Here is a 27,849-nt window from a genome sequence, read left to right on the forward strand (position 1 = left end):
GAATAGGGTACAGACAACTAGAATGGTTATGTGGATAGACTGGAGAAATTGGAGTTGTTCTCTTCAAAGCAGAGAAGACTTAGAAGAGGTTTAATAGAATTGTTTAAAATCATGAAGGGTTTAGACAGTAAATAAAGAGAAACTGTTTTCAGTGTCTGAAGGGTCGATAACCAACGGGCACAGATTGAAGGTGAGCGGTTTGTTGCCACTTAAGATATGCTAATTGCTCAATTAGAGAAATGTTGACAAGGGGTTTCTATGGAACTTGCCAGTGAAAGCAATTGAAGAGAATATACCGATGTCAGGGAAATATGGGAATAAGTACTAAGTACTCACAGCTTCTTTCTACCTGCATGTGGGAAAGGCTTTGTTCACAGTATTTAATCTGAAAGGTTACTTTGCACACTGTGGAGCTTTATTCAACACTTTGCAGATTTTAAAAAATACTTTGGAGCTGTTATCTATACATTGGAGGTTTGGAGGACGATGTGCACTTTGCAGCTCTGATTTATCAGATCACCATGAGTCCCCTTACATTGCCTTAGACTGGAACTCAGATGAGGACAAAGATAACCAGCAACTGCAGCAGTACCATCAGGAACAGCCAGCTGCTCACAGACCTGTAGCTCCACAGATGAGAGAGGATGAGCAGAGAGGTGCAGCTGGCAGGAGGCCATACCCAGCACAAAGGTAGAGGATCAGATTCCTCGACGTGTCTGAACACCAGTGTCTCTGGATGTTCACAGTCTGAATTCAGGTGGTGACAGACAGTTGCAGCCTGTTGAAACAAGACCACTACCAAGTAGACCTGGTGACCATGCTTTACCAGTGGCTATCAGAGGCACCATTGCCCTCAACTTTTTAGCCTCTGTCTCTTTCAGGGCTCTGCTAGAGACGTTAGAAGGATCTTGCAGTCAGCAGCCCACAAATGCATAAGAGATGGCTTGTTTACCAGTGATGCCAATTATGTCAACTGTGCCTATGAGGATGCCAGTCAGGCTGAGTGGGTGCTCAGGTTTGCAGCTCTGACTGGCTTCCCACAATTGTAGGGCATCATCGACTTCATGCATGTGGCAATTAAGCCACCCCCAGATCATCCAGGGATGTTCATTGACTGAAAAGGCTTCCATTTCCTCAATGTGCAGCTGATGTGCAGCCACAAAAAGATCTTTATGCAGGTGTACACAGGATTCTAGGCAGATGCCAGGATGCTTTCATTCTGTGGCAGTCCGCCCTCCCTGATCTCTTCGCACCTCAAAGCAGATTTACTGGCGGCTGCTCGGAGATAAGGGAGACCCACTCAAAACATGGCTGATGACACCTCTCAGACACCAGAGAAATGAGGCTCAGGAATGATACAATGAAAGCTATATGACCACCAGATGATCATTGAACAAATCATCGGCATGCTGAAGATGTGCTTCAGGTGTTCGGACAGATCTGGATGTGCCCTTCAGTACATCCCAGCCAAGGTCTCCGCAATGGTCATTGTGTGCTGCCAACTGCACAACATGGCACAGCAGCAAGGTTTGGACCTGCAGGAGGAACATGATACAGAATACAGAGCATTTGTGGAAGATTTGCTGAGAAGGAGGAGGAGGCAGAAGGCGTTGAGGACAATGCACTATCACTGATACACGTTACTGCCCAGGATGTGCTGATTATTACGAGTTTCTCTTAGTTTCCACCAGTCCATCCATCTTACAACCACACGTAAAAACCATTTTGCCCCCCCTCCCAGTGCACTACCACAAAGCAGTCCTGCAAAGAACCAAGTCTCCCTTTCACAGCCCCCAACTGGTCACTGTCAATTCATATCTTCCTATACATCATCAGACAACTGAAAAGGCCATTTGTCAACCAGCAACCAAGAATGGGTAAGACATGAAAGTGGTGTAAAAGAATATTTATGTACTTCAAATAGCAACAATAACAATTTACATCCATTTGCATATCCATGTGCAACTACAAAGCTTTACTCTTCCTTTTCCAATTGCTTTTATGTGGTGCAACCCCTGTGGTTTCAGCAGAGGTAGAGACAGGCAGCTCAGATCCCTGCTGTGAGTGTTGATTTACACCTGGTGGACGTCCTCTGAGTTCTGGAGTCCATGGGGGCCCTGTTAAAGACTGCTGCACATGTACTTGTGCAGGGGCAGACTTAGCCAATGGGAGGAAGATAGTGATAGACTTCAAGAGGACATAGATAGGCTGGTGGAATGGACGGACACGTAGGCGATGGAATTTATTGGAGAAGTGTGAAGTGATACATTTTGGTAGGAAGAATGAGGAAAAGCAATATAAAATAAAGGATACAATTCTAAAGGGGTGCAGGAACAGAGAGACCTGGGAGTATATGTGCACAAACCATTGAAGGCAGCAGAGCAGTTTGAGAGTGTGGTTAATAAGGCATACGGGATCCTGGGCTTTATAAATTGAGGCATAGAGTACCGAAGCAAGGAAGTTATGATCAACCTTTATAAACCACTGGTTCAGCCTCAACTGGAGTACTCTGTCCAATTCTGGGTTCTACACTTTAGGAAGGGTGTGAAGGCATTGGAGAGGGCGCAGAAAAGATTTACGACAATGGATCGGGGAGAAAGATTTCGGTTACGTGGATAGATTTGGAGAAGCTGGGCTGTTCTCCTGAAAGAAGAGAAGTTTGAGAGGAGATTTGAGAGAGGTGTTCAAAATCATGAGGGGTCTGGACAAAGTAGAACAAGAGAAATTGTTCCCATTGGTGGAAGGGTCAAGAACCAGAGGACACCAATTTAAAGTGATTGGCAAAATAACCACAAGCAACATGAGGAAAAACTCAGTGAGTGATTAGGATCTAGAATGCGCTGCCTGGGAATGTGGTGGAGGCAGGTTCAATCTTGGCTTTTATAAGGGAATTAGATAATTATATAAACATAAAAATTTTGCAGGGCTATGGTGAAAAGGCAGAGAGCTGGCATAGACATGATGGGCTAAATGGCCTCTTTCAGTGTTGTAACCATTCTATGATTCTATTCAATGACAGCAAGCTACTCATGCATGAGGTGGACTCCTCCAATCTCTCTACAACCATGCTTAGCGCATTTGGAATGCCTGTCAGTACATTACACATTCTCAGCCACTGCTCAAGAAGTATCGTGTTCAGCAACAGCCCCTGGGGTACAGCATCTGCATCCAGCTGAGCAGAGCATGATGAGTCCTGTGCCTACTCATTTGTGAAGTGTGAGTCACCATATGAGAACCCAACTATCTCTCTAACTACAGCCATTGAAGCACAACTATCAAAGCAGGTGCATGGTCTACATAATCCCTGTGACAGTGTACTCTCAGAGGAAATGATCTCCTCTGAGGAATCATCGGCATCATGGGTGACCTTGACCACCTCCAAATGAACGCGTGAAAGCCTTGTGGGAGATAAAAGACATGAATGAGTACTGTCAAGGTAAGAATGCCTGAAGTTATCATTATGTATACGATCATATTTTAGTCACTGTTGACATCAAGTCAACATGACTAACTGTTGTATGCCATGTGGCTGCGATGATACAAATTATGGACTAAATCTAGAGTTATAAAAACTGACTTTGTCTTTTTAAAAATGGATCTTTCTTTTAACAAGTGAACAATGCTCCAAAATGGCCACCGAAGAAAAAAGGGCTTGCCTTTGTATATTCTGAAAGGGACAAAGGAAAATCTTCAAAGCTAAGAGGTGTCAATTGCACCCATCCTACACCCCTCCTAAAACAGAATTGAATGCCTTCTTCCGAAATAAAAAGGTGTGAAGTAGCCATGTCATGGCCCATTGTGTGATCACCACGGGTAAGAAAGCAGAATGCTTCCTACCAAGAGGTGAGAAGTAACACAGCTTTACCTTAAAAAAGACGGCCTAGAGAGAGACACCCCACAAAGAAAAAAAGCAGCATCCAGAAGCTTGTTTCCAGCAAACCAGAAGGGATGCGCCCTGCTGTAGAATTCTGAATCTACATAATACAGCAGCGAACTAGAAGTGATCCACTGACTTCAACTGAACTTTCAACCAAGAGAGAAACCTACAATCACCTCAGGCCTGCAACCAATGAGAACTTCCGGAAGAAGGGTCACTGACCCAAAACGTTAACTCTGCTTCTCTCTCCACAGATGCTGCCAGACCTGCTGAGTATTTCCAGCATTTCTTGTTTTTATTACCAATGAGAACTTGATTTCCAAGAGAATTCCACAGGTTTACTGTGACCCCCCCCCCCCCCCACTTATAATCGCTTACCCCTTTTTTCTCTCTATCTCTCAGTGAGTGTGCGTGAGCGAATGCATGAGTGGATGTGGTTGCAACAATTTCAGATTAAAGCATACTGATCAATAAATATTTGATTTTGTTTTAAACCTACAAAAAACCCGTCACTATCTGTTTCTTTGACAAGTAAAACACCAAGGGGCTAAACCCTCATTACAAAACACACTTGCTGTGGTCAGGTGGGAGTTGAACAGTGGGAACCACCCACACCCCTCACCACGTGGCCATGACAATTTTATCACCAGGGTAGCTGGGAGGCCCCTCTCTCCCCGTATCTCTTGATCTCCAATGGCTAGGCATGCTGAGACTCCACTGATCTCCAGCACCTTTTCTTCTGCAGATGTTAATTCAGAGATTTGTGAAGGGCTACCTCTAGTTCTCTGCGCCTCTCTCATGTTCTGGGTTCTCTTCTACAAGGAGGGAAAGAAGAGACCAATGAATGAGAGTAATGGCATATATTCACCGATGGAGGGAGAGCATTTGTTGAGGGTGACAATGAGGGATAAGCATAACATTGCATGAAGATGAGTATCAATGAGGATGGATAGATGGGGATGTGAGGAAATGCATAGAGAGAGAGAGACAGGTGCACCTGCAAAGTAAGTTGGCGTGAGGATATATGTGCTGGAGTAGACTTGAGAAGGGGTGGTACGAACATCAGGATGTCGGGCAATGTGGTACTGTGCTCATCTTTCCCTGATTAGGCCATTGAAGTGCTTCCTGCATTGAATCCAGGAATGTAGCAGCACACTCCTGCTGCTGACTTCCTGGGCAATCTCCAACCCTGCCTTCAAGTCAGCAGGAGTCGTCTTCCTCCTGTTACTCAGGAAGAATTTCTCACTCTGGGTCCTTAGAGCACACATCCAGGGAGGTGTCTGGAATATGGGTACAGCCTTTGCCAATCTTGACTCCATTCCAAGACTCGTTTGTCTCTCCATGCCAACACCAACACAAAGACCAACTGCTTCAACTTGGGTGCTTGGAGTGTCTCCTTAATACTGGAGTTGAAATCATGTCATGTGGGTCATCACCCCGCTTATGTTTTCTCCAAAACTAATTCGGCTGCAATTAATGAGTTTCATCATTGCAGTTGACAGTACATGAGGTGGCATGAGGAAAAAAAATGAGGGTCACCTGACCTGTACTCCATTTTGTCTGTGGTATAAACGTGCCCATTTTTTTGTGGTTCTGTTCAACAGGCGACCTTTATTTCATAATTCCTCCAGTTCGTTATTTCATTATACCTCCATCTGAGCATAACACACTGCTCTGTTATTCTTTTACATTTCTTTGAAATTTTTTAAAGATTTGCTCCTCTATCTCCTTCTCACAATTTGGGGGCTCACAACAATTTGATGCATAATTTTTTTCATGTCAATTAAAACTCCAATTTCAGTCCACAAACCAGGTTAGCTGGTGGGTGGAGGGTACACCAGAGAGACTAAAGGCTTCTTCACAGGCCTTGGTGTAGGGGGTGGGGTGGTATGGCTATGACCAATCTGGCCCCAAAGGAGTGCTGAATGAGGCACTTACCTTAAGGAGCTGGCAGATCTAGTCACCCTTTCACTGTAGAGTATCCCAGTCTCTGGAAAACCCATGCAGCAGTGACTTTTAAGTCAGACTTCCAACTGCAATGTGGGGATGCCAAATTTATATGTTAAGAGCCCTGTCTCTAAATCTCCCCACCCCTGAACCTCTACCTCCTGTTGCGGGGTTTAAATATAGATGTCAATGTTTCTAGGAAATCAGGCCCAATAAGTCATGGATAGATAAGGGGGCTTTGTTCTACAAGTTCAAAGTGTTCCTTCTTAAAGGGCTCGGCCGATGCAAGGCCCAGAAGCTACCCCTGCTGTACAATAGTGATTTGCATAGTAGAATCATTCAGTAAAGACATATTTTCAATAGTAATCTTTAATTCATAGCCTTTTCTTAAACACTTGGACACAGTTGTAAATAGTTTTATTCTGAATGTACTGGTCTGATAACTGCAGTATTTGTCTTAGCTGCTCCAATAACTGCCAATGTGATGCATATCCCACAGGCTTTATTGTGACACCATCAGTAAGGACCAACAGCATCATAGCATCTTATTCCTTTCAACATGCACAACAGTGCAAGTTTGTTAATTGAAGGTCTACTTCTAAAAGTCAGTCCTCCTCACCCACTATATTGAAATGAACATTTATTGCAGTTTAATATAAAAGCAAAATACTGCGGATGCTGGAAATCTGAAACAAAAACAAGAAATGCTGGATTCACTCAGCAGGTCTGGCAGCATTTATTGCAGTCTGCTGCTTTGCTCCAGGAATCAAAAAAAAATAGTGAGCTCCTCATTCTCCACAGGTTTTCTTGTGAAAACTTCATGCTTAAAATTGAAGTTTGTTGCCACTAGCTGCTACATCCCAATTTGCTTTTGTATCTTAGTGGTGCCAGTCAATGGGGGTTTATTAAAAAAAAAAATGCTTAGTTAGGTTAAAAAGGAGGATTGGGCACAAAATTTCTTAGAAGTCAGAATCACCTCCTACCTCTCCAGCTAAAAACAAACCTGGTCCAAGACCTGTTCCTATATCTACTTTTGCACCAGTTATGTAATTTCCAGTGAGCACTTATTATATTCACTCCAAATCCAACTCTCCAATTAATAGGGTCCAGGGCCTATTTTTCAAAGTGCAGGGGCGGCACAGTGGCGCAGTGGTTAGCACCGCAGCCTCACAGCTTCAGCAACCCAGGTTCAATTCTGGGTACTGCCTGTGTGGAGTTTGCAAGTTCTCCCTGTGTCTGCGTGGGTTTCCTCCGGGTGCTCCGGTTTCCTCCCACATGCCAAAGACTTGCAGGTTGATAGGTAAATTGGCCATTATAAATTGCTCCTAGTATAGGTAGGTGGTAGGGAAATATCGGGACAGGTGGGAATGTGGTAGGAATATGGAATTAGTGTAGGGTTAGTATAAATGGGTGGCTGATGGTCGGCACAGACTCGGTGGGCCGAAGGGCCTGTTTCAGTGCTGTATCTCTAAACTAAACTAAACAAAATATTACTCTAGTCATTAATGATAGCTTTCAATCTCTGACCTGTAAAAGGTAGCTAACAGCATAGAGGGGCACAATTAACAGTCAGTCATCGCTCACATTGTATATCTTACTTGCTACTGTGTCACCTCAAGGGAGACCCACATTTATGCTGATAAATACATTTTAAAAAGACCCATAATCTCAAGATTGATGAATATGCTGTCAGCCATTCATAGACCACACTTTTACCCTAGCCACAAACTTGAAATCACTACCTTCCTGTTCTGAAGGTAGTGTCAGGATCAGGTACAGTTCCAATGTATCATTAGCTCTTGGGTACTTCACCAAATGCTATAATTATGTAGGAGATTGCAAGGTGTTACAGTCAAACCCAATATTATTCAAATTCACATCAATAATTTTCAATAGAAATCACAGGACAGCTTAGAGCAGAAACTCATGCTGACTTTTTCTCCTTGCTATCAGGAAGTATTGAGGCCAATCCTTGTACTCAACACAGCAACCTTCTTAAAAAGTAGGTGGAAAGCCAAGGCTGGGGACTCTTAGATTGATGTAGATTAGTATCAAGCCATCCAGTGCCAAAATGCACAAACACCACTGAATTAGTCCCTAAAATGCATCACATCAGATAATGCAGAACAGCATGGGGACACAGTATATCGAGGGCTTGTCCAAAATCAGTGGATAGTTTTTGTCAGGAAAGATTTTAATATCTCATTACTAATCTTCAAAAGTAATCTGGATAGTTCTACACAGATCACCAGTGTTTCTTAAATTGTGCACATGAATGGAGAATGAAATGTTTATTTGCAGTCATTTTGCAAAGTTTAATAAAGATTGTTTTCTATTCAAAGTCATATAGTATCATTCATAAATCAATGATGAAAGTTGTCTTGGACTTTTGTGCTACATTTGCTTCCAGAGACTGATGCCATGTGGTCCTTTTCCTCTCTGCCCCACAAGCCAAATACAAGTTTTATTTTGATAAAAAGATAGCATTTACATTCATCAAGTAGAGTTACTAGTCTGCAATTCCACACTGCACTCTTCAGTTTGACATAGCACAGACTGAATGTCCAGTAAAAACTGCTCGACTAAAAAACATAGCAGATCTTAACCTCAGCTTCATAAGATCACCACCTATTATGGATCATCGTGTTTTCATTTCCCAACTCACGTAGTGATCCCAGTTCAGGTTTGTGCCAAGCTAGGGGCAGTTTTATACGCTGGTTTCATGAATGGAATTTCACTCTTCAATTTACTTGAGTTTTACCACAGGCAGAAACTTACATCCTGTCCAGTGAAAGTCAGATGTGAACCCAGGCCTTGGAGGTAAGAGGACAATGCTCAAGCAACACCACTGACACACAAACTCCTGTCTCCTTTTAGTTATAGATCCATAAAGTCTCCTTTCACTGCTAACTTTTACGAAAGGCAATGCGCTTGGCCAAATTCTCAGAGCCAAATTTCTGGATTAACTGTTCCTGCACTTTTCCATCAACATTCTCCAAGTCAAGGTCATCTTGGTGCGTCCAAATAGGATAACCATCTGGCCGGTGACCAGTCTCCATAAAATGCAATGCTGCTGCCAGCTCTCCATTATTCTTCAATAACAATTGTGTGGCTGCACAGAGATCCAGATCATGAGTTTTCATCAATATATTGATTGCTGTAATTGCACATTCCACCTCATCCTGGGAGGCCGTGAGCATGGAGGATAACTCATCTACTGGTGTCTGAGAGTCTGATTCTGACTGCTTACTGTCCATGACAAACTCTGCCAAAGTTCCTTTCCGCTTAGGATGGTGCTCACCAGAGCTCACGTCTTGGGGTTGGTCAGTCTCCATCTGTTGCTCTTGCGAGACCTTTTCAGTCTCTATTTTATTGCTGGTTTCTATCAGCAGTTCAGGAGTGTCATCTTCAACCTAGGATGGGGAACAAAAATAATTTCAAAAGTCAGCTGTTTGGAGTAAACAATTAATCGCAAAGCAACTGGCTATATGGATCAAATAGCTCCTTTGTAAAAGGTACTCTATCAGCTCTGGTCTGTTCCATCTCAGAATTCCAAAATGCTCTTGCATGAGCAAACCGGATGACAAATTTCCTTCCCCCATTCAATTTTTCCCCTTCCCTGATCACCTGGCTATGCTGATTATATTGAGTAAACTGCCAAACCTGTTATTTAACAAAGTGCAGAAAATACTCAGGCCAAGCAGCATCTCTGGAGAGAGAAACAGGGTTAACGTTTCAGGTCAATGACCTTTTATCAGAACTGAGTACATGTAACAGAATTTTAAGCGAGTTATTGGGGTGGGGCAGGGAGGTGGCAGGGTTGAAAGAACAAAAAAGGGAAGGTCTGTGATAGGGTGGAGGGCAGGAGGGATTAAACGACAAAAGGTTATTTTGGTGCAAAATGAGTGATAATGGGACAAGTAAAGAAACAATAAAAGATGTGTATAGAGGTGTGAATGGCAGTTTAGGTGCTGTCCAAATAAGTAAAGGAATTAAGAAAACAAGAAAAGACCAAACCATCAAAATAACAAAACAAAATTAGGCAGATGTTATGATCTAAAATAGTTGAATTCAACATTGAGCCCAGAAGGCTGTAAAGTGCCCAGTCCAAAGAGGAGGTGCTGTTCTGTGCACTTGGGTTGAGCTTCATTGAACACTGTAGCAGGCCAAGCACAGAAAAGGTCAGAGTGGGAGCAATCTGACTTTGCAATGCCCCATCTACAAAGCCCAAGTCAGGTATATGATGAAATACTCATTATTCACCCAGATGGGTGCAACTGCAACATCACTTGAAGTTTCACACCATTTGGCAGGAAGCAGTGAGCATGACTGGCGCCCCGATAATTACCCCATCCATCATCATTGCATTTTGTTGCTGCAGTATTTACTATCTGTAGGATACACTACAGCATGCTTACTTCAACATCTGCAAACCACTCGATCTCCATCATGAGGAGGAAGAGCTGCAATAGCATGGGAACACCATCACCTTCAAATGCCCCAAGATACACACCACCTTTATTGAAACATGCACTGCTGTTCCTTCATAGATGATGGGTCAGAATTCGATACAATTCCCTACCCAACATTATTATGGGATCACCATCAACACAATGTCTGCAGTAACCCAGGAGAATCAACCACCACCTTCTCAGGGCATCTAGAAGCAGCAAAAACACAAGCTCACCAGCACTGGCCACATCTCAAACACAAAAAGCTGCCTTCAGTTGGGTCAAATGTAATTACCATTATTTAATGCGATGAATTTGCTATGAATTTTCATTGCAATATTTGCTAAGTCAGAACGACTACAGCTTGGGTAACAATCAGTAAGATTGTTGGTAGCACTCTTGAAAGAGTCAGAAGGCCATCGGTTAAAGGCCCAATCCAGGCTAACTATTCAGTGCCTTGTAGTACTTAGTGAGTGTTGAGGGGGAAAACAGTATCTTTAAACTAAAGCCTTGTTTAGCTTCTGCAGTGGACATTCTTCCCTCATCTGACACCACCAAAAAGAGATTAGCTGGTTATTCACCTCATTGTTGCTTGAGAGATCTTGCTATGTACAAAAATGGCCACGAGTTACTGATCTAACACTAACTGTATACAAGTGAAATGCTTCAGGATATTTGAGATGTGAGAAGTACTATTTCCAACTGTGCATTAAACCCACTGCCAAGGCAGAATTCTAACATTTGAGGGGTGCTCTGGGCATATGAGACGAGTCAATTCATGGGAGGTGGGCATCACTGGCAATGCCAACATTCATTGCCCAACCTAACTGCTGTTGGGAAGGTCAGTCATTCAATTACGGAGCAGGAGGCAGCCATTTGGCCTATCGAGTCCACACCACAGAAGACAGCACCTGACAGTGCTGCACTCCCTCAGTACTGCACTGGAATGTCGGGCTTGAGAACAAAAATCAAGCCCAAGAGTGGAACTTGAACTCGCAACATTGAGAGTCAGAGGTAAGAGTGCTACCAAATGAGCCACCATCTTGTACCACTGAGTCCATGTGGTATAAGTAAATCCACAGTACTTTTAGGAAGGGAGTTCCAGGATTTTGACCCAGCGACAGTGAAGAAATAGCGACAGAGTCATAGAGAGATACAGCACCAAAACAGGCCCTTCAGCCCACGCCGATCATCAACCACCCATTTATACTAATCCAACATTAATCCCATTTTCCCTCTCATCCCCACCTTCCCTCAATTCTCCTACCACCTACCTACACTAGGGGCAATTTTACAATGGCCAATTTACCTACCACCCGCAAGTCTTTGGAGGAAACCGGAGCACCCGGAGGAAACCCAAGCGGTCACAGGGAGAATTTGCAAACTCCGCACAGGCAGTACCCAGAACCGAACCCGGGTCGCTGGAGCTGTGAGGCTGCAGTGCTAACCACTGCGCCGCCATAGTTCCAATTCAGGATGGTGTGAGAGCTTGCAGATGGTGGTGCACCTATGCATCTGCTGTCGTTGCCCTTCTATGGTCGTAGAGGTCGTGGGTTTGGAAGGTGCTGTTGAAGGAGCCTTGGCGAGTTGCTGAATGGATCTTGTAGATGGTACACACTGCAGCCACTGATGCACTGGTGGTGGAGAGAGTCAATATTTAAAGGTGGTAAATGGGGTGCCAATAAAGCGATCTGCTAGGTCATTGAGTTTTGTTGGAACCCCACTCATGCAGGCAAGTAGGGAGTATTTCATCACACTCTTGACTTGTGCCTTGCAGATGGTGGACAAGCTTTGGGAGTCTGGAGGCAGTTAACTCATCACAGAATTCCCAGTCTCTGACCTGCTCTTGTAGCCACAGTATGTGTGTGGCTGGTCCAGTTAAGTTTTTGGCCAATGGTAAACCCCAGGATATTGAAGTCAGGGAATTCAGTGATAGTAAAAGCAAAATACTGCAGATGCTGGAAATACTCAGCAGGTCTGGCAGCATCTGTGGAGAGAGAAGCAGAGTTAACATTTCAGGTCAGTAACCCTTCTTCGGAACTGGCAAATATTAGAAATGTCAAAGGTTATAAGTAAGTGAAGCAGGGGTGGGGCAAGAGATAACAAAAAGGAGAGGTGTAGATTGGACAAGGCCACAGATTAGCTGACCAGAAAGTCATGGAGCAAAGGCAAACAATATATTAATGGTGTGTTGAAAGACAAAGCATTAGTACAGATAGGGTGTTAACGGACTGAAGATTGAACAGCAGCAAGTACAAACACGAAAAAAAGAGTGGGTAAGCAAACTGAACAAATGAAGATGAAATAAAATAAACATACAAAAAAGTAAAAAAGAAAAAATAACTAAAAGCAACAGTAAAGTGGAGGGCCCCCATCATGCTCTCAAATTATTGAACTCAATGTTCAGTCCGGCAGGCTATAGTGTGCCTAATCAGTAAATGAGATGCTGTTCCTCGAGCTTGTGTTGATGTTCACTGGAACACTGCAGCAAGCCCAGGATAGAGATGTGAGCATGAGAGCAGGGGGTGAGGGGGTGGAGAAAATGTTGAAATGGCAAGCGACTGAAAGCTCGGGGTCCTGCTTGCGGACAGAGCGGAGGTGTTCCGCAAAGCAGTCACCCAGTCTGCGTTTGGTTTCCCCAATATAGAGGAGACCACACTGTGAGCAGCGAATACAGTATTCTACATTGAAAGAAGTACAAGTAAATCGCTGCTTCACCTGAAAGGAGTGTTTGGGGCCTGGGATAGTGAGGAGAGGAGGTAAATGGGCAGGTATCACAGCTCCTGCGATTGCAGGGGAAGGCGCCACGGGAATGGGATGAGGTGGTGGGAGTAATGGAGGAGTGGACCAGGGTGTTGCAGAGGAAACGATCCCTTCGGAATGCTGACGGGGAAGGGAGGGAAATATGTGTTTGGTAGTGGCATCACGCTGGAGGTGGCGGAGGATGATCGTTTGGATATGGAGGCTGATGGGGTGGAAAGTGAGGACAAGGGGAACCCTGTCACAGTTCTGGGAGGGAGGTGAAGGGGTGAGGGTAGAGCTGCGGGAAATGGGCCGGACATGGTTGAGGGCCCTGTCAACCACGGTGGGGGGGTGGGGGGGGGAGGGTGGCGGGGAAGACATCTCAACTGAGCAATCCTCAACTGAGGATTCCCCCCTCACCTCACCTCTGGAATTCAGCTCTTTGTTTGGACCAAGGCTTTAATGAAGTCAGGAGCCAAGTGACTTGGCAGAATCCAAACTGAACAATGAGGTTATCAGCAAGTGAGTGCTGCTTGATAGCACTGTTGACAATCCCTTCCATCATTTTGCTGATGACAGAGTAGGCTGATGGGCAGGATTGGATTTGTCCTGCTTTATGGACAGGTCATACCTGGTCACATTTTTCACTGTCAGGTAGATACCAGTGTTGTAGCTGTACTGGAAGAGCTTGGCTAGGAGCATAGCTAGATCTAAAGCACAGGTCTTCAGTACTACAGCTAGGATGTTGCCAGTGTCCACAGTCTTTGTTGTAGCCAGTGCCTTCAGCATTTAAAATAGACAAGGAGGTGGTATTAGATAGGCTGTCTATACCTAAAATTGATAAAGCAGCAGTGCCGGATAAGATGCATCCAAGGATACCGAGGGAAGTGATAGTGGAAACTACAGAGGCACTGGCCATAATTTTCCAGTCTTCCTTCGACTCAAAGGTGGTGCCAGAGAACTGGAAAATTGCAAGTGTTACACTCTTGTTCAAAAAAGGGTGTAAAGATAAGCCCAGCAACTACAGGCCAGTCAGTTTAACTTCACTAGTGGGGAAATTTCTAGAAATAATTCGGGACCAAATTAATCGTCACATGGACAAGTGGGGGTTAAGTAAGGAAAGCCAGCATGGATTCATTAAGGTAAAATCATGTTTAACTAATTTGCTGGAGTTTTTTGAAGAGCTAATAGAGAGGATTGATGAGGGCAATCCTATTGATGTGGTGTACATGGACTTCCAAAAGGCATTTGATACAATGCCACACAACAGACTGGTGAGCAAAATTATAGCTCATGGAATAAAAGGGACAGTGGCAACATGGATACAAAATTGGTTGAATGACAAGAAGCAGAGAATAGTGGTTAATGGTCGTTCTTCGGGCTGGAGGAAAGTTTGTAGTGGAGTTCCCTAGAGGTCAGTGTTGGGCTCTTGCTCTTCCTAATATATATTAATAACCTAGACCTTGGTGTACAGGGCACAATTTCAAAGTTTGAAGATCATACAAAACTTGGATACATTGTGAACTGTGAGGAAAATAGGGTAGAACTTCAAAAAGGACATAGACAAGTTGGTGGAATAGGCAAACAAGCAGCAGATGAAGTTCAATGCAGAGAAATGTGAAGTGATTCATTTTGGTAAAGAACATGGAGAGACAATATAACAGAAAGGGTACAATTTTAAAGTGGATGCAAAAGCAGAGGGACCTAGAGGTATACATGCATAAGTCATTGAAGGTGGAGAGAGTGGTTAATAAAGCATACAGTATCCTAAGCTTTGAGGCATAGCATACAAGAGCAAGGAGGTTATGTTGAACGTGTATAACTAGTTCGGCCTCAGTTGGAGTATTGCGCCCAGTTCTGGGCACCGCACTTAAGGAAAGATGTGAAGGCACCGGAGAGAGTACAGAAAAGATTCACAAGAATGGTTCTAGGGATGAGGAACTTCAGTTATGAAGGCAGATTGGAGAAGTTGGGATTGTTTTCCTTGGAGAATAGAAGGCTGAGAAGTGATTCGATAGAGGTATTCAAAATCATGAGGGTATGGACAGAGTGGATAGGGAAAAGTCTTCCCACTCGTGAAAGGATCGAAAACGAGAGGGCACAGATTTAAATTGATTGGCAAAAGAAGCAAAAGTGACATGAAGAAAAATATTTTCATGTAGTGAGTGATTAGGATCTGGAACGCACTGCCTGAGAGTGCGGTGAAGGCAGTTTCAATCAAGGCATTCAAAAGGGAATTAGACTGTTGTTATCTGAAAAGAAAGGATGTGCACGTTATGGGGAGAAGGCAAGGTAATGACATTCGGTGAATTGCTCATTTGGAAAGCTTGTGCAAACATGATGGGCTGAATGGTCTTATGTGCTGTAACAATTCTGTGATTTCTTAACGAATCATACACTTGATGCTTTCACATTCCTCTGCCTCAACTGATATTGCCACTTAACAGTTCAACTGAGGAGGCAGGTTCTGCCATGTTAGCTTGAAAGGTGAGGGAGGCTACATTGGAGGAGATGGGTTGTGCCTTTGTATACTGTACTCATATTGGGTGCTATGTCTGTTGAGGTGAAGCACCGTTATATGATTTAGATTTACAGCACTGAAACAGGCCCTTCGGCCCACCGAGTCTGTGCCGACCATTAACCACCCACTTATACTAATCCTACACTAATCCCATATTCCTACCACATCCCCACCTGTCCCTATATTTCCCTACCACCTACCTATACAAGGGGCAATTTGTAATGGCCAATCTACCTCCCAACCTGCAAGTCTTTTGGCTTGTGGGAGGCACAGTGGCGCAGTGGTTAGCACCGCAGCCTCACAGCTCCAGTGACCCGGGTTCAATTCTGGGTACTGCCTGTGTGGAGTTTGCAAGTTCTTCCTGTGTCTGCGTGGGTTTCCTCCGGGTACTCCGGTTACCAAGGAGATTGCCAGATGTTTGCACCCAATAGGATAGTGTTGCCTTGGGAAAGAGAAGAAATATGACAATGCCACTACATTGGCAGGAACCTCAAGCAGATTACAAACACATGTCCTGAACACAAAAAAAAACACTAATTAAGGAAACCAGAATTACCATACAGCCTACCTCAAATTCACGGATAGCAACAGGAAATATATTGAAGCATTCCTCCTCTGAATTTACATCAGCAGGTACTTGCTCAACTGAGGCATCCACTTCATTAGACTGCAGGTCAACATGTTGGAGACTGTCAGGATTTCTTTTACCTATCAGACATATTCAACCATGGTTACTCCAGCAACATGTCTGGTAACTTTAAGATAGCAATTGAATGAAGCAGTTCAGACAGAGAAATCACTTCCATTTTATAGAATTACTTCCATTCTCTACACAAATAAATAGTAAAGATGTTTTGAGACCACTGCAACTTTATAATAGAAGGAAAAGTTACATTTGTGAGGGAATCAAAGCAGCAATGAATTACTTTGAAATACAACGTCTGCTAGGCAGACTAGTCCAGCAACCATTCTGCATACAAGAGCTCACAAACAAGTAATCTTTACGAGATCTTCCTATTCTCCTCAGAAGAATGCATTAGGATGGTCCACTAGAACAGGGAGATGTGACCGCAGTTTAACTACCCTTCTTAAACTGAAGAGAATTGGCCTATGGGGTTTAAACACCAACTTGTATTTATACAGCACCTTTAGCATAATAACATTTTCCAAGACGCTTCACAGGAACATTATAAAACATGACGCTGAGCCATAATAGGAGATATTAGGTCAAATGACCAAAAGCTTGGTCATAAGAGGTAGGTTTTAAGGAGTGTCCTAAAAGAGGAAAGCGAGGTAGAAAGATGGAGGGGTGTAGGGAGGGTATTCCAGAACTTAGGGTCTAGGCAACCGAAGGCACAGCCACCAATGGAGAAGTGAATAAAATCAGGGATGCTCAAGAGGCCAGAATTAGAGGAATGCAGGTATCCCAGAGGGTTCTGGGGCTGGAGGAGATTACAGAGATAGGGAGAGGCAAGGCCATGGAGCAATTTGAAAACAAGGATGAGAATTTTAAAAATCAAGACATTGTTTGATTGGGAGCCAATGTAGGTCAACGAGCACAGGGGAAATAGGTGAATGGGACTTCGTGCAAGTTAAGACACAGGCAGCAGTTTTGGATGACCTCAAGCTGACGGCAGGCACAATGCAGGAGACCAGCCAGGAACGCATTACAATAGCCAAAACTAGAGGTAACGAAGTGTGAGCAGTATCAGTACTGTGATTGGTGTAAACCCGATTGGTGGGATTCAAACATGGAGTTCCAGCAAAGAAGGGAATGGATTTGGGAGGACTTGAAAGGAAAGGAAGGTTGGAGATGGGTCGGTAGCTTGCAAGGACGGTAGGGTCAAGTACTTTTTTTTTGAGGAAGAGGGCGATAACAGCAGATTTAAAAACTGAGGGACAACACCTAAAGAGAGTGAACCATTAACACTATCGGCTAATATGAGGACTATGGGATGGGCAGTAGTTTAGAAGGATGGAGAGATGATCTTATTAAGATGTATAAAATTCTTCGCGGGCTTGACAGGTTAGATGCTAAGAGGCTGTTTCCCCTGGCAGGAGAACGTAGGTCTTGGGGGTCATAGTCTCAGGGTAAGGGGTTGGCCATTTAGGACTGATGAGGAAAAGTTCTTGAGTGTTGTGAATCCAGAGGAAACTGGATGCTCAATCATAGAGTATATTCAAGCCTGAGATCAATAGATTGTTTGGGTACGAACAGAATCAAGGGATTAAGGGGACAGGGCAGGAAAATTGTATTAACAAGTTCAGCCATAACCTTATTGAAGGGCAGAGTAGGCTCAAGGGACTGTTTGGTCTACTCTTGTTCCTATTCCTTATCTGAAGGATGACACCAATGACAATGCAGCACTCCCTACACTGGACTACATCTAGTGTGCTCAGGCCTGAAGTGGGGTTTGAATGCACAAAGCTACTCACTTAAGAGCCAACAGGTACAACTGGGTAGAAAGGACAGGGTGGGTTAAGGAAGAATGCATCTTGTTCAAAGAGTTCCACCCTTAACCAGGACAAGGGGAAAAAGTTCAGTGACATCAAAAGAGGAGCTGTCTGACTCGCAAATAGCTTTATTAATTCAACAGATGCCAGCTACACCTTTATACATAAACTAAAGGAGAGAAATCCATACCTATCTGATCTGGGAAACCACACTAAAGCAATATACTACACAAGACTTGATAGGGGTGGGGGCGGGGAGGAGAAGGTTGCAATGTGAACAACATTTTCTTTCCAAGATATCTACCTTCTTGGAGGCATACCAAGCTCAGGATCAGAGGCTAGAGCAAAATCTGCCTGCTGATTTGGTCATAAGTGACTCGGGAGACTGGAATGACTTTAGGTTTAGTAACGAGAAGGCAACCTAGTGACCCTTGGAGCGAGCGTTTCTGTTCGAATGAAAGGCTTTTATTTCCTCTTCTCTGAAACCACCTCCAGCCCTACAACACTCCCCTCCCCAGCCATGACTCTGCGTTCCTCCAACTCAGGAATCTCATGCATCCCCTCTACGCCTTGCACCCAATTATTGGTGGTTGCACCTTCACAGTAGGATACACAAGAGAAACTACTATAAGCATACTGTAGACAGATTTAGTTTAGAGTGGGGTAAAACAGCAAGAAATTGGAAAGTGAAAAAAGAAAAAAAGATCACAAATGAAGGCACGGATGAACTGACAGAGGTGGAAATGTCGTGGTCCAACTACTGCAAAAATAGATTAAAAAAAAAAAGCAGTAACTACCTTTTAATTACAAAGGATGGTCCCATAGATGACAAATGACAATGCCACACCATTCATGCAACAAGATGCAGACAGCCTCGAACCTTCTCATAACATAATGGAAATCAACCTTATATCCATAAGCAGAGCCTGTATTTTGGTGTCCTCCTGTGACACTACATTGGTACACCGCATAAACCATGCTGTACATTATGCAAACAAAGTCCTAGGACTTGTAAGACGAAATCTAACCAAATGCGACAAAACAGTCAAGATTGCTACATACAAGGCTTTGGTGCATCCAAAACTGGAGTATGCAGCATCGGCCTGGGGCCCCTACCAAGCCCATCTTGTAAACAAACTGGAAATGGTTCAAGGACATGCAGCACTGTTTGTCTTCAACCACTATGCTAGAACATCCAATGTTATTTCTATGCTGAACTCCCTGGAGAGGCCTGCACTGCAACAACAAAGACAGCTGAAGAGGCTTACACTGTTCTACAAAGCAGCTCACCATGAAGTTGCTATTGATATTCCGCCACATATAAAACAAGAACCAGCATCAAGGGATATGGGGATAGTGCGGGAAAGTGGCGTTGAGGTAGATGATCAGCCATGATCAAATTGAGTGGCGCAACAGGATCAACAGGCTGAATGGCCTACTCCGAACTGGTTTGTGCCCTGCCCAAAAATTATGAAACTGGAATAATAAAATCCACCCCACACCCTTTTCAGAAATAACTAATCAATTTACTTGGCAGACATTTAAAGTATAATGGAGAAAGGAAACATGGACAGATAGTGTCAGACAAGCGGGCAACACCTCTGGAGGATGATGCCATGTTCCAGTTTTGTGATATACTTGAACAAATTAGCATTGAAAGGGAGGTGGTATTAGCCGTTTTAGCGGGCTTAAAAGCAGATAAATCTCCAGGCCCAGATGAGATGTATCCCAGGCTGCTATTTATTTATTTTTATTTAGAGATACAGCACTGAAACAGGCCCTTCGGCCCACCGAGTCTGTGCCAACCAACAACCACCCATTTATACTTCTTTCTTTTGGGCCTCCTTATCTCGAAAGACAATGGATACGCGCCTGGAGGTGGTCAGTGGTTTGTGAAGCAGCGCCTGGCGTGGCTATAAAGGCCAATTATGGAGTGACAGGCTTTTCCACAGGTGCTGCAGAGAAATTTGTTTGTCGGGGCTGTTGCACAGTTGGCTCTCCCCTTGCGCCTCTCTCTTTTTTCCTACCAACTACTAAGTCTCTTCAACTCGCCACATTTTAGCCCCGTCTTTATGGCTGCCCGACAGCTCTGGCGAACGCTGGCAACTGACTCCCACGACTTGTGATCAACGTCACAGGATTTCATGTCGCGTTTGCAGACGTCTTTATAGCCGAGACATGGACGGCCGGTGGGTCTGATACCAGTGGCTAGCTTGCTGTACAATGTGTCTTTGGGCATCCTGCCATCTTCCATGCGGCTCACATGGCCAAGCCATCTCAAGTGCCGCTGACTCAGTAGCGTGTACAAGCTGGGGATGTTGGCCGCCTCGAGGACTTCTGTGTTAGAGATACGGTCCTGCCACCTGATGCCAAGTATTCTCCGGAGGCAGCGAAGATGGAATGAATTGAGACGTCGCTCTTGGCTGACATACGTTGTCCAGGCCTCGCTGCCGTAGAGCAAGGTACTGAGGACACAGGCCTGATACACTCGGACTTTTGTGTTCCGTGTCAGTGCGCCATTTTCCCACACTCTCTTGGCCAGTCTGGACAGAGCAGTGGAAGCCTTTCCCATGCGCTTGTTGATTTCTGCATCTAGAGACAGGTTACTGGTGATAGTTGAGCCTAGGTAGGTGAACTCTTGAACCACTTCCAGAGCGTGATCACCAATACTGATGGATGGAGCATTTCTGACATCCTGCCCCATGATGTTTGTTTACTTGAGGCTGACCCTACAGTAATCCCATAATCCCTATCACCTACCTATACTAGGGGCAATTTACAACAGCCAATTTACCTATCAAGTCTTTGGATGTGGGAGGAAACCGGAGCACCCGGCGAAAACCCACACAGACACAGGGAGAACTTGCAAACTCCGCACAGGCAGTACCCAGAATCGAACCCGGGTCCCTGGAGCTGTGAGGCTGCGGTGCTAACCACTGCGCCGCCCATTTGAGACAAGGGAGGAGATTGCAGGGGCTCCGACAAATTTTCAAATCCTCTCAGGCCACAGGAGAAGTGCCAGAGGACCGGATGACAGCGAATGTGGTACCATTATTCAAGAAGGGTAGTAGGGATAAACCAAGTAAACTCAGGCCGGTGAGTCTAACATCAGTGGTAGGGAAACTATTGGAAGAAATTCTGAGGGACAGGATTAAACTCCACTTGGAGACGCAGGGATTAATCAAGGATAGCCAGCATGGCTTTGCCAGGGGGAGATTATGTCTAACCAATTTGATTGAATTTTTCAAGGAGGTGATTCGGTGTGTCGACGAGCAGTTGATGTAGTCTACATAGACTTCAGTAAGGCTTTTGATAAGATCCCGCATGGGAGATTAGTTAAGGTCAGAGCCCATGGGATCCAGGGCAATTTGGCAAATTGGATCCAAAATTGACTTAGTGGCAGGAGGCAGAGGGCAATAGTCGAGGGTTGTTTTTGCGATTGGAAGCCTGTGACCAGTGGTGTACCACAGGGATCGGTGCTGGGACCCTTGCTGTTTGTAGTGTACATTAACGATTTATATAAGAATAAAAGAGATATGATTAGTAAGCTCACAGATGACACGAAAATTGGTGGTGTTGTAAATAGTGAGGAGGAAAGTCATAGATTACAGCTTGATATAGATGGGCTGGTAAGATGGGCGGAGCTGTGGCAAATGGAATTTAATCCTGAGAAGTGAGAGGTGATGCATTTTGGGAGGACTAACAAGGCAAGGGAATATACAATGGATGGTAGGACCCTAGAAAGTACAGGTGGTCAGAGGGACCTTGATGTACTTGTCCATAGATCACTGAAGGCAGCAGCACAGGTAGATAAGGTGGTTAGGAAGGCATATGGGATACTTGCCTTTATTAGCCGAGGCATAGAATATAAGAGCAGGGAGGTTAAGATGGAGCTGTATAAAACGCTAGTTCAACCACAGCTGGAGCACTGTGTTCAGTTCTGGGCACCACATTATAGGAAGGATGTGACTGCACTGTGGGTGCAGAAGAGATTCACCAGGATGTTGCCTGGGCTGGAGCATTTTAGCTATGAAGAGAGACTGGACAGGCTAGGGTTGTTATCCTTAGAGCAGAGAAGGCTGAGGTGGGACCTGATTAGAGGTATACAAAATTATGAGGGTTATAGATAGGAAGAAACTTTTTCCCTTAGTGGAGGTGTCAATAACAGGGGGCATAGATTTAAGGTAAGGGGCAGGAAGTTTAGAGGGGATTTGAGAAAAAAAAATTTCACCCAGAGGGTGGTTGGAATCTGGAACACACTGCCTGAAGAGGTGGTCAAGGCAGGAACCCTCACAACATTTTAGTATTTAGATGAGCACTTGAAATGCCATAGCGTACAAGGCTACGGGACAAGTGCTGGAAAATAGGATTAGGTTTGGTGCTTAATGACCAGTACGGACACGATGGGCCGAAGGGCCTGTTTCTGTGCTGTATAACTCTATACTATTCTCAGAATAACGGCCGCACTGTGGCCCTTTGAATGCGCATGCTTGCCGGCAGGCTCGACGGTCATGCGCACCTCGACGACCCGCTGCCGGCATCAAACGACCATTGCACGGCGCAGGAAAACTCACCTTTCCCTTCCTTATCCGCCTCTGGACCGGACATTTGACGAGCAGTCGCCTGTTCTGGACGTTCAACCGTGGCGGTGCTGGGAAAGACGGCGGTGGGGATTATGGAGCGACTGTCGATTTGGTAGAGATGTTCCCGGCCTTGGAGGTACCTCAGGTAATGGTCCTTCATGGACTGCCAGCTGTGTCTGGTCACCTGCACCCGCTCCATCTCGCGCCATAGCGCGTTCCCGCGCAGCGAGCGTATGTTGACCGTCCCGCCGCCGTACGCACGCACGTACATCAAGATGGCGACGTCTTCCAGCTTGCTGTACGGCAGCCTGCCGGCGGTGGGGCAAGGGACGCGCCCCTGTGGCTGAGGCTGCGAACTGGCTGTGGTCGTTCGGCAGGCCCGCTTTACTCCATAGTCCTCCAGCGCCAACTGCTTGTTCTGCTCCACACAGTCCAGCACGTACTGCGCGCTGGTGTAGCCGCTAGGCGCCGACCTCTGGTTCCCCAACTCGGCCAAGAGGATGGCGCCCGGCTCCTGCAGCCGGCACACCACCCCACCGCCCTGTACAATCAAAGGGAACAACGAGGCTTTGGAGGGGCCCGGTCGGATGTAGAAGCGTAGTGGGACACCGTCATCTCTGAGGAAGAGAGTTCGGGCGTGGGACATGGTCCTGAGGGCCGAAGCCTCACCACATGCTCCGTCAGCCATCAGCCTCGGCTCAAACTGAACAAAAGTATCGGAAAGTGAGGCAATGTAACACTCTGATTGGGCAGCTCACAGAGTCCAGTTTCTATTGGCCAATCCCGTGATAGAAACAGCTCCTGATTGGATCATGCTAAGAAGCTAGATTTCTATTGGATAGGTGAAATAACGAGCCTGCTGATGTCTCCGCCGAGTTCCGAAGAAGGGTCACTAACCCGAAACGTTAACTTTGCTTCTCTTTCCACAGATGCTGCCAGACCTGCTGAGTGGTTCCAGCATTTCTTGTTTTTATTACTGCTGATGTCTTCATTTACAAAGTGATTACTGACAACGCAGACGATAGCTTAAGCCATCCGACTGCGCCAATCTCTGCACATGCGCAGATTGGGCACTTCGCCTTGCGCATGCGTAGCATTCCGCAGTGCCAGGACTGGTTGGCACATGCGCAGATGGTGGGGGATCTGGGCTGAGAGAGCAGAGTTTGGGGGGAGAGGGGGGAGAGCGTGGCCGAAGACCTTGCTGGTGGCGGGTGAGCTCTCCTCCTTCCCCCCACCGCCTGCTCCCGACCACCCGCTTATCACACCCTCGACCACTGGCCCACCCACCCGCCCGCCCGCTCCCTGGCCTGGTCGCTCCCTCCTGTGCGGCCATGTGTTTAGGTTGCCATCGTGTGATTACTTGAGCAGCGCCATCTTTAATCCTGGCAGCTGCCTGGCGTCGCAGACTGACGTTTTAGTGGCACAGGCTGCATTTGCACATGTGCCATTGCAGCGCCACCTAGTGGTGGTGTTGTCAGCAAACGCAGCCCTTCATTTATGCTCAATGGAGGATCATCCCCCCCTTCTTTATGACCAAACCACTTCCATATCAACAACAAATTGTATTTATATAGCGCCTTTAAATGTAATAAACTGTACCCTAGGTGCTTCAGAGAGGCATATTTCCTGCACTTCTGCTCTCACCCCTTCCCCTCTCTCCCAGAATTATAATTGGGTTCCCCCTTTTCTTCACCTTCCACTCCATCAGACTCCACATTCAGAGTCGTTACAGCACAGAAGGAGGTAATTCAGTCCATTGAGTCCATGCAGCTCTCTGTAGAGCAATCGACCGTTTCCCTGCTCTATCCCCATAGTTAATTTCCTTTAACTGCTCATAAATTTCCTTTTGAAATCATTGATTTCCTCTATTTCCACCCTGGTGAACAGTTCCAGGTCATTACCACTCGCTTGTAAAAATGTTCTTTCTCACATTCTAGGAACATAGGAAGATAGGAACAGGAGTAGGCCATTCAATGAGATCATGGCTGATCCGCAGCCTAACTCCATATACCTGCCTTTGGCCCATATCCTTTAATATCTTTGCTTAACAAAAATCTATCTATCTCAGATTTAAAATTAACAACTGTTCTAGCTTCAACGGCTGTTTGTGGGAGAGTTCCAAACGTCTACCACCCTTAGCGTGAAGAAGCGCTTCCGAACATCTCTCCTGAACGGTCTGGTCCTAATTTTTAGACTATGCCCCCTAGTTTTAGAATCTCCAACCAGTGGAAATAGTTTATCTTTATCTAGCCTGTTAATATCTTGAAGACTTCGATCAGATCATCCCTTAACCTTCTAAATTCTAGCGAAAACAGGCCTACTTTGTGTAATCTCTCCTCGTAACTTAACCCCTATAGCCCAGGTATCATTCTTGTAAACCTACGTTGCACTCCCTCCAAGGCCAATATATCCTTCGTAAGGTATGGTGCCCAGAACTGCTCACAGTACTCCAAGTGGGGTCTGTCCAGGGTTTTGTACAGCTGCAGCATTACCTCTGTGTCTTTATACTCCAATCCTCTAGATTTAAAGGCTAGCATTCCTTAGCCGTTTTGATTATTTTCTGCACTTGCTCGTGGCATTTTAAAGATCTATGCACCTGAACCCCCAAGTCTCTTTGGACATCCACTGTACTTAACCACTTCCCATTTAGAAAGTACCCTACTCTATCCTTTTTTGGTGAAAAATGGATAATCACACACTTGCCCGCATTGAAGTCCATCTGCCACAGTTTTGCCCACTCACCTAGTCTGTCAATATCTCTTTGCAATTTTATGCTATCATCTAGACTGTCTACAATGCCGCCTAACTTTGTATCATCAGCAAATTTGGATATATGACTTACTCTGCCATTATCCAAGTCGTTAATGAATAATGTGAATAATTGAGGCCCCAACACAGATCCCTGCGGGACACCACTAGTTACATCCTGCCAATCGGAGTACTTAGCTATTATCCCCACTCTCTGTCGCCTACCACTCAACCAACTTCCTAACCATGTAAATAATTTGCCCTCAACTTCATGGGCTTCTACCTTAGTTAACAGTCTCTTATGTGGGACTTTATCAAATGCCTTCTGGAAGTCCATATAAATAACATCCATAGACATTCCCTGTCCACTACCATAGTCACCTCTTCAAAAAATTCTATGAGATTTGTCAGGCATGACCTTCCCGTCATGAATCCATGCTGGCTGTCCCTAATTAACTGAAATTTTTCTAGGTGTTCAGTCACCCTATCCTTGATTATAGACTCCAGCAACTTCCCCACCACAGATGTCAGGCTGACTGGTCTGTAATTTCCTTGGTTCCCCTTTCACCCTTCTTAAAAAGTGGAGTGACATGTGCAACTTTCCAATCCAGAGGGACCGCTCCTGAATCTAGGGAATTCTGAAACACTATAGTTAGGGCATCTACAAGGTGCTCCCCTACTTCCCTTAACACCGTCGGATGGAAACCGTCAGGTCCTGGGGATTTCTCACTCTTTAGTTCCATTAATTTCCTTGTTACCGATGTTTTACTTATGTTAATTGTATTAAGTCCCTGTCCCCCATCGGCTATTAATTTTTTCGGGACTTCCGGCAAGTTATCCTCCTTTTCAATCATAAATACTGAGGCGAAGTAATTGTTCAACATGTCTGCCATTTCCCCATTATCAATGACAATATCTCCATTTTCAGCTTTTAGTGGGCCTACATTGCTCTTGACCACCCGCTTTCCCTCTATGTAACTATAAAACTTCTTCTTATTGATTTTGATGTCCCTTGCAAGTTTCCTTTCATAATCTCTTTTAGTAGCTCTTATAAGCTGCTTTGTGACCCTTTGCTGGTCTTCGTATCAAACCCATTCGGCCGGATCTGTGCTGCGTTTTGCATTTTTGTAAGCCCTTTCTTTTTGTTTTATGCTATCCCTAATCTCTTTAGTTCTCCATAGCTGTTTATGGCTCTCTCAGGGGTATATACTCGCTCTGTATTTCGTTAAATGCTTCTTTAAATATTCTCCACTGTTCTTCAGTTGTTTGACCCATTAACAGATCTACCCAGTTTACCTTGGACAGTCTCTGTCTCATCCCGGTAAAGTCAGCCTTACGCAAGTCTAAAATTCTAGTAACTGATTCGTGCTTTTCACTTTCAAACGCTACCTTGAATTCGATCATGTTGTGATCACTATTTGATAAATGTTCACGCACAGTTAGGCTACTAATTAAATTTGGCTCATTACGCATAACTAAATCTAATATTGCCTGTCCCCTTGTTACATCTCGGACATATTGGGGTAGGAAACCATCCCGGACACAGTCCAAAAATTCACTACCTTTCTGACAGGTGCTAGTCTACCTCTCCCAATCTATGTGTAAGTTAAAATCCCCAATTAATACTACTCTGACTTTGTTACACACTTGCCTAATTTGTGCATTTATACAATCTAACACCTCAGAACTGCTACCAGGGGGTCTATACACAACACCTATTACAGTTTTAGATCCTTTTCTGTTCCTCAATTCCACCCATAAGTTCTCCACTGGATGCTTTCCCCTCATTATATCCTCCCTCACCAATGAGGTGATATTATTTCTAATCAGTAAGACTACTCCACCCCCTCTGCCATTTTCCCTGTCCCTCCTGTAAACTTTATAACCAGGTATATTTAGTTCCCTGTCCCGACCATCCTGCAGCCACGCCTCCGCAATGGCCACCACATCATAATCTTCCATTTGAATTTGCGTCTGCAGCTCATCTAGTTTATTCCTTACACTCCGTGCATTTGTATATAGAGCTCTTATTTGGGCTATACCCCCTAACCTGTCCCTCAGAACTGATGCTTTATTCGCCTGTTTATTATTTCTCTCTTCTGGTTTAACCAGTATACTTCTTGCAGTTTGCTAACAAACCTGCACTCCTACCTTCTCCTTTAACTTGCTGTTTTTCCATGCAACTGACCCCCACCCCCCGCTCCCCCCCACAACCCACTATTTAGTTTAAAGCCCTATCTACAGCCCTAGTTATATGATTGGCCAGGACTCTGGTCCCAGCATGATTCAGTTGGAGCCCGTCCCATCGGAACAGCTCCCTCCTTCCCCGGTACTGATGCCAATGTCCCATGAATTTTAACCCATTTCTTCCACACCAATCTTTGAGCCACGCATTTACCTCTTTAATCTTATTGACCCTTTGCCAATTTGCTCGTGGCTCAAGTAGTAATCCAGAGATTATTACCTTTTTGGTTCTGCTTTTTAATTTAGTCCCTAGCTGCTCATATTCCCTCAGCAGAACCTCTA

General features: G+C 45.0%; 1 protein-coding gene across 1 annotated transcript; it reads right to left on the reverse strand.

Annotated features, from left to right (window-relative positions):
- Positions 1 to 6,177: 6,177 nt before the first annotated feature.
- terf2ip (telomeric repeat binding factor 2, interacting protein) lies at positions 6,178 to 23,293 on the reverse strand. The gene is made up of 3 exons (XM_068051376.1): positions 22,567 to 23,293; positions 16,107 to 16,246; positions 6,178 to 9,237 (listed from the first exon to the last, which is right to left on the reverse strand). Exons 1-3 carry the CDS (start codon positions 23,261 to 23,263, stop codon positions 8,731 to 8,733), a joined length of 1,344 nt encoding a protein of 447 aa, XP_067907477.1. The 5' UTR covers positions 23,264 to 23,293; the 3' UTR covers positions 6,178 to 8,730.
- Between the last annotated feature and the right edge of the window lie 4,556 nt (positions 23,294 to 27,849).

This window comes from Heterodontus francisci, chromosome 19 (assembly GCF_036365525.1).
Source record: "Heterodontus francisci isolate sHetFra1 chromosome 19, sHetFra1.hap1, whole genome shotgun sequence".
Classification (NCBI taxonomy): domain Eukaryota; kingdom Metazoa; phylum Chordata; class Chondrichthyes; order Heterodontiformes; family Heterodontidae; genus Heterodontus; species Heterodontus francisci.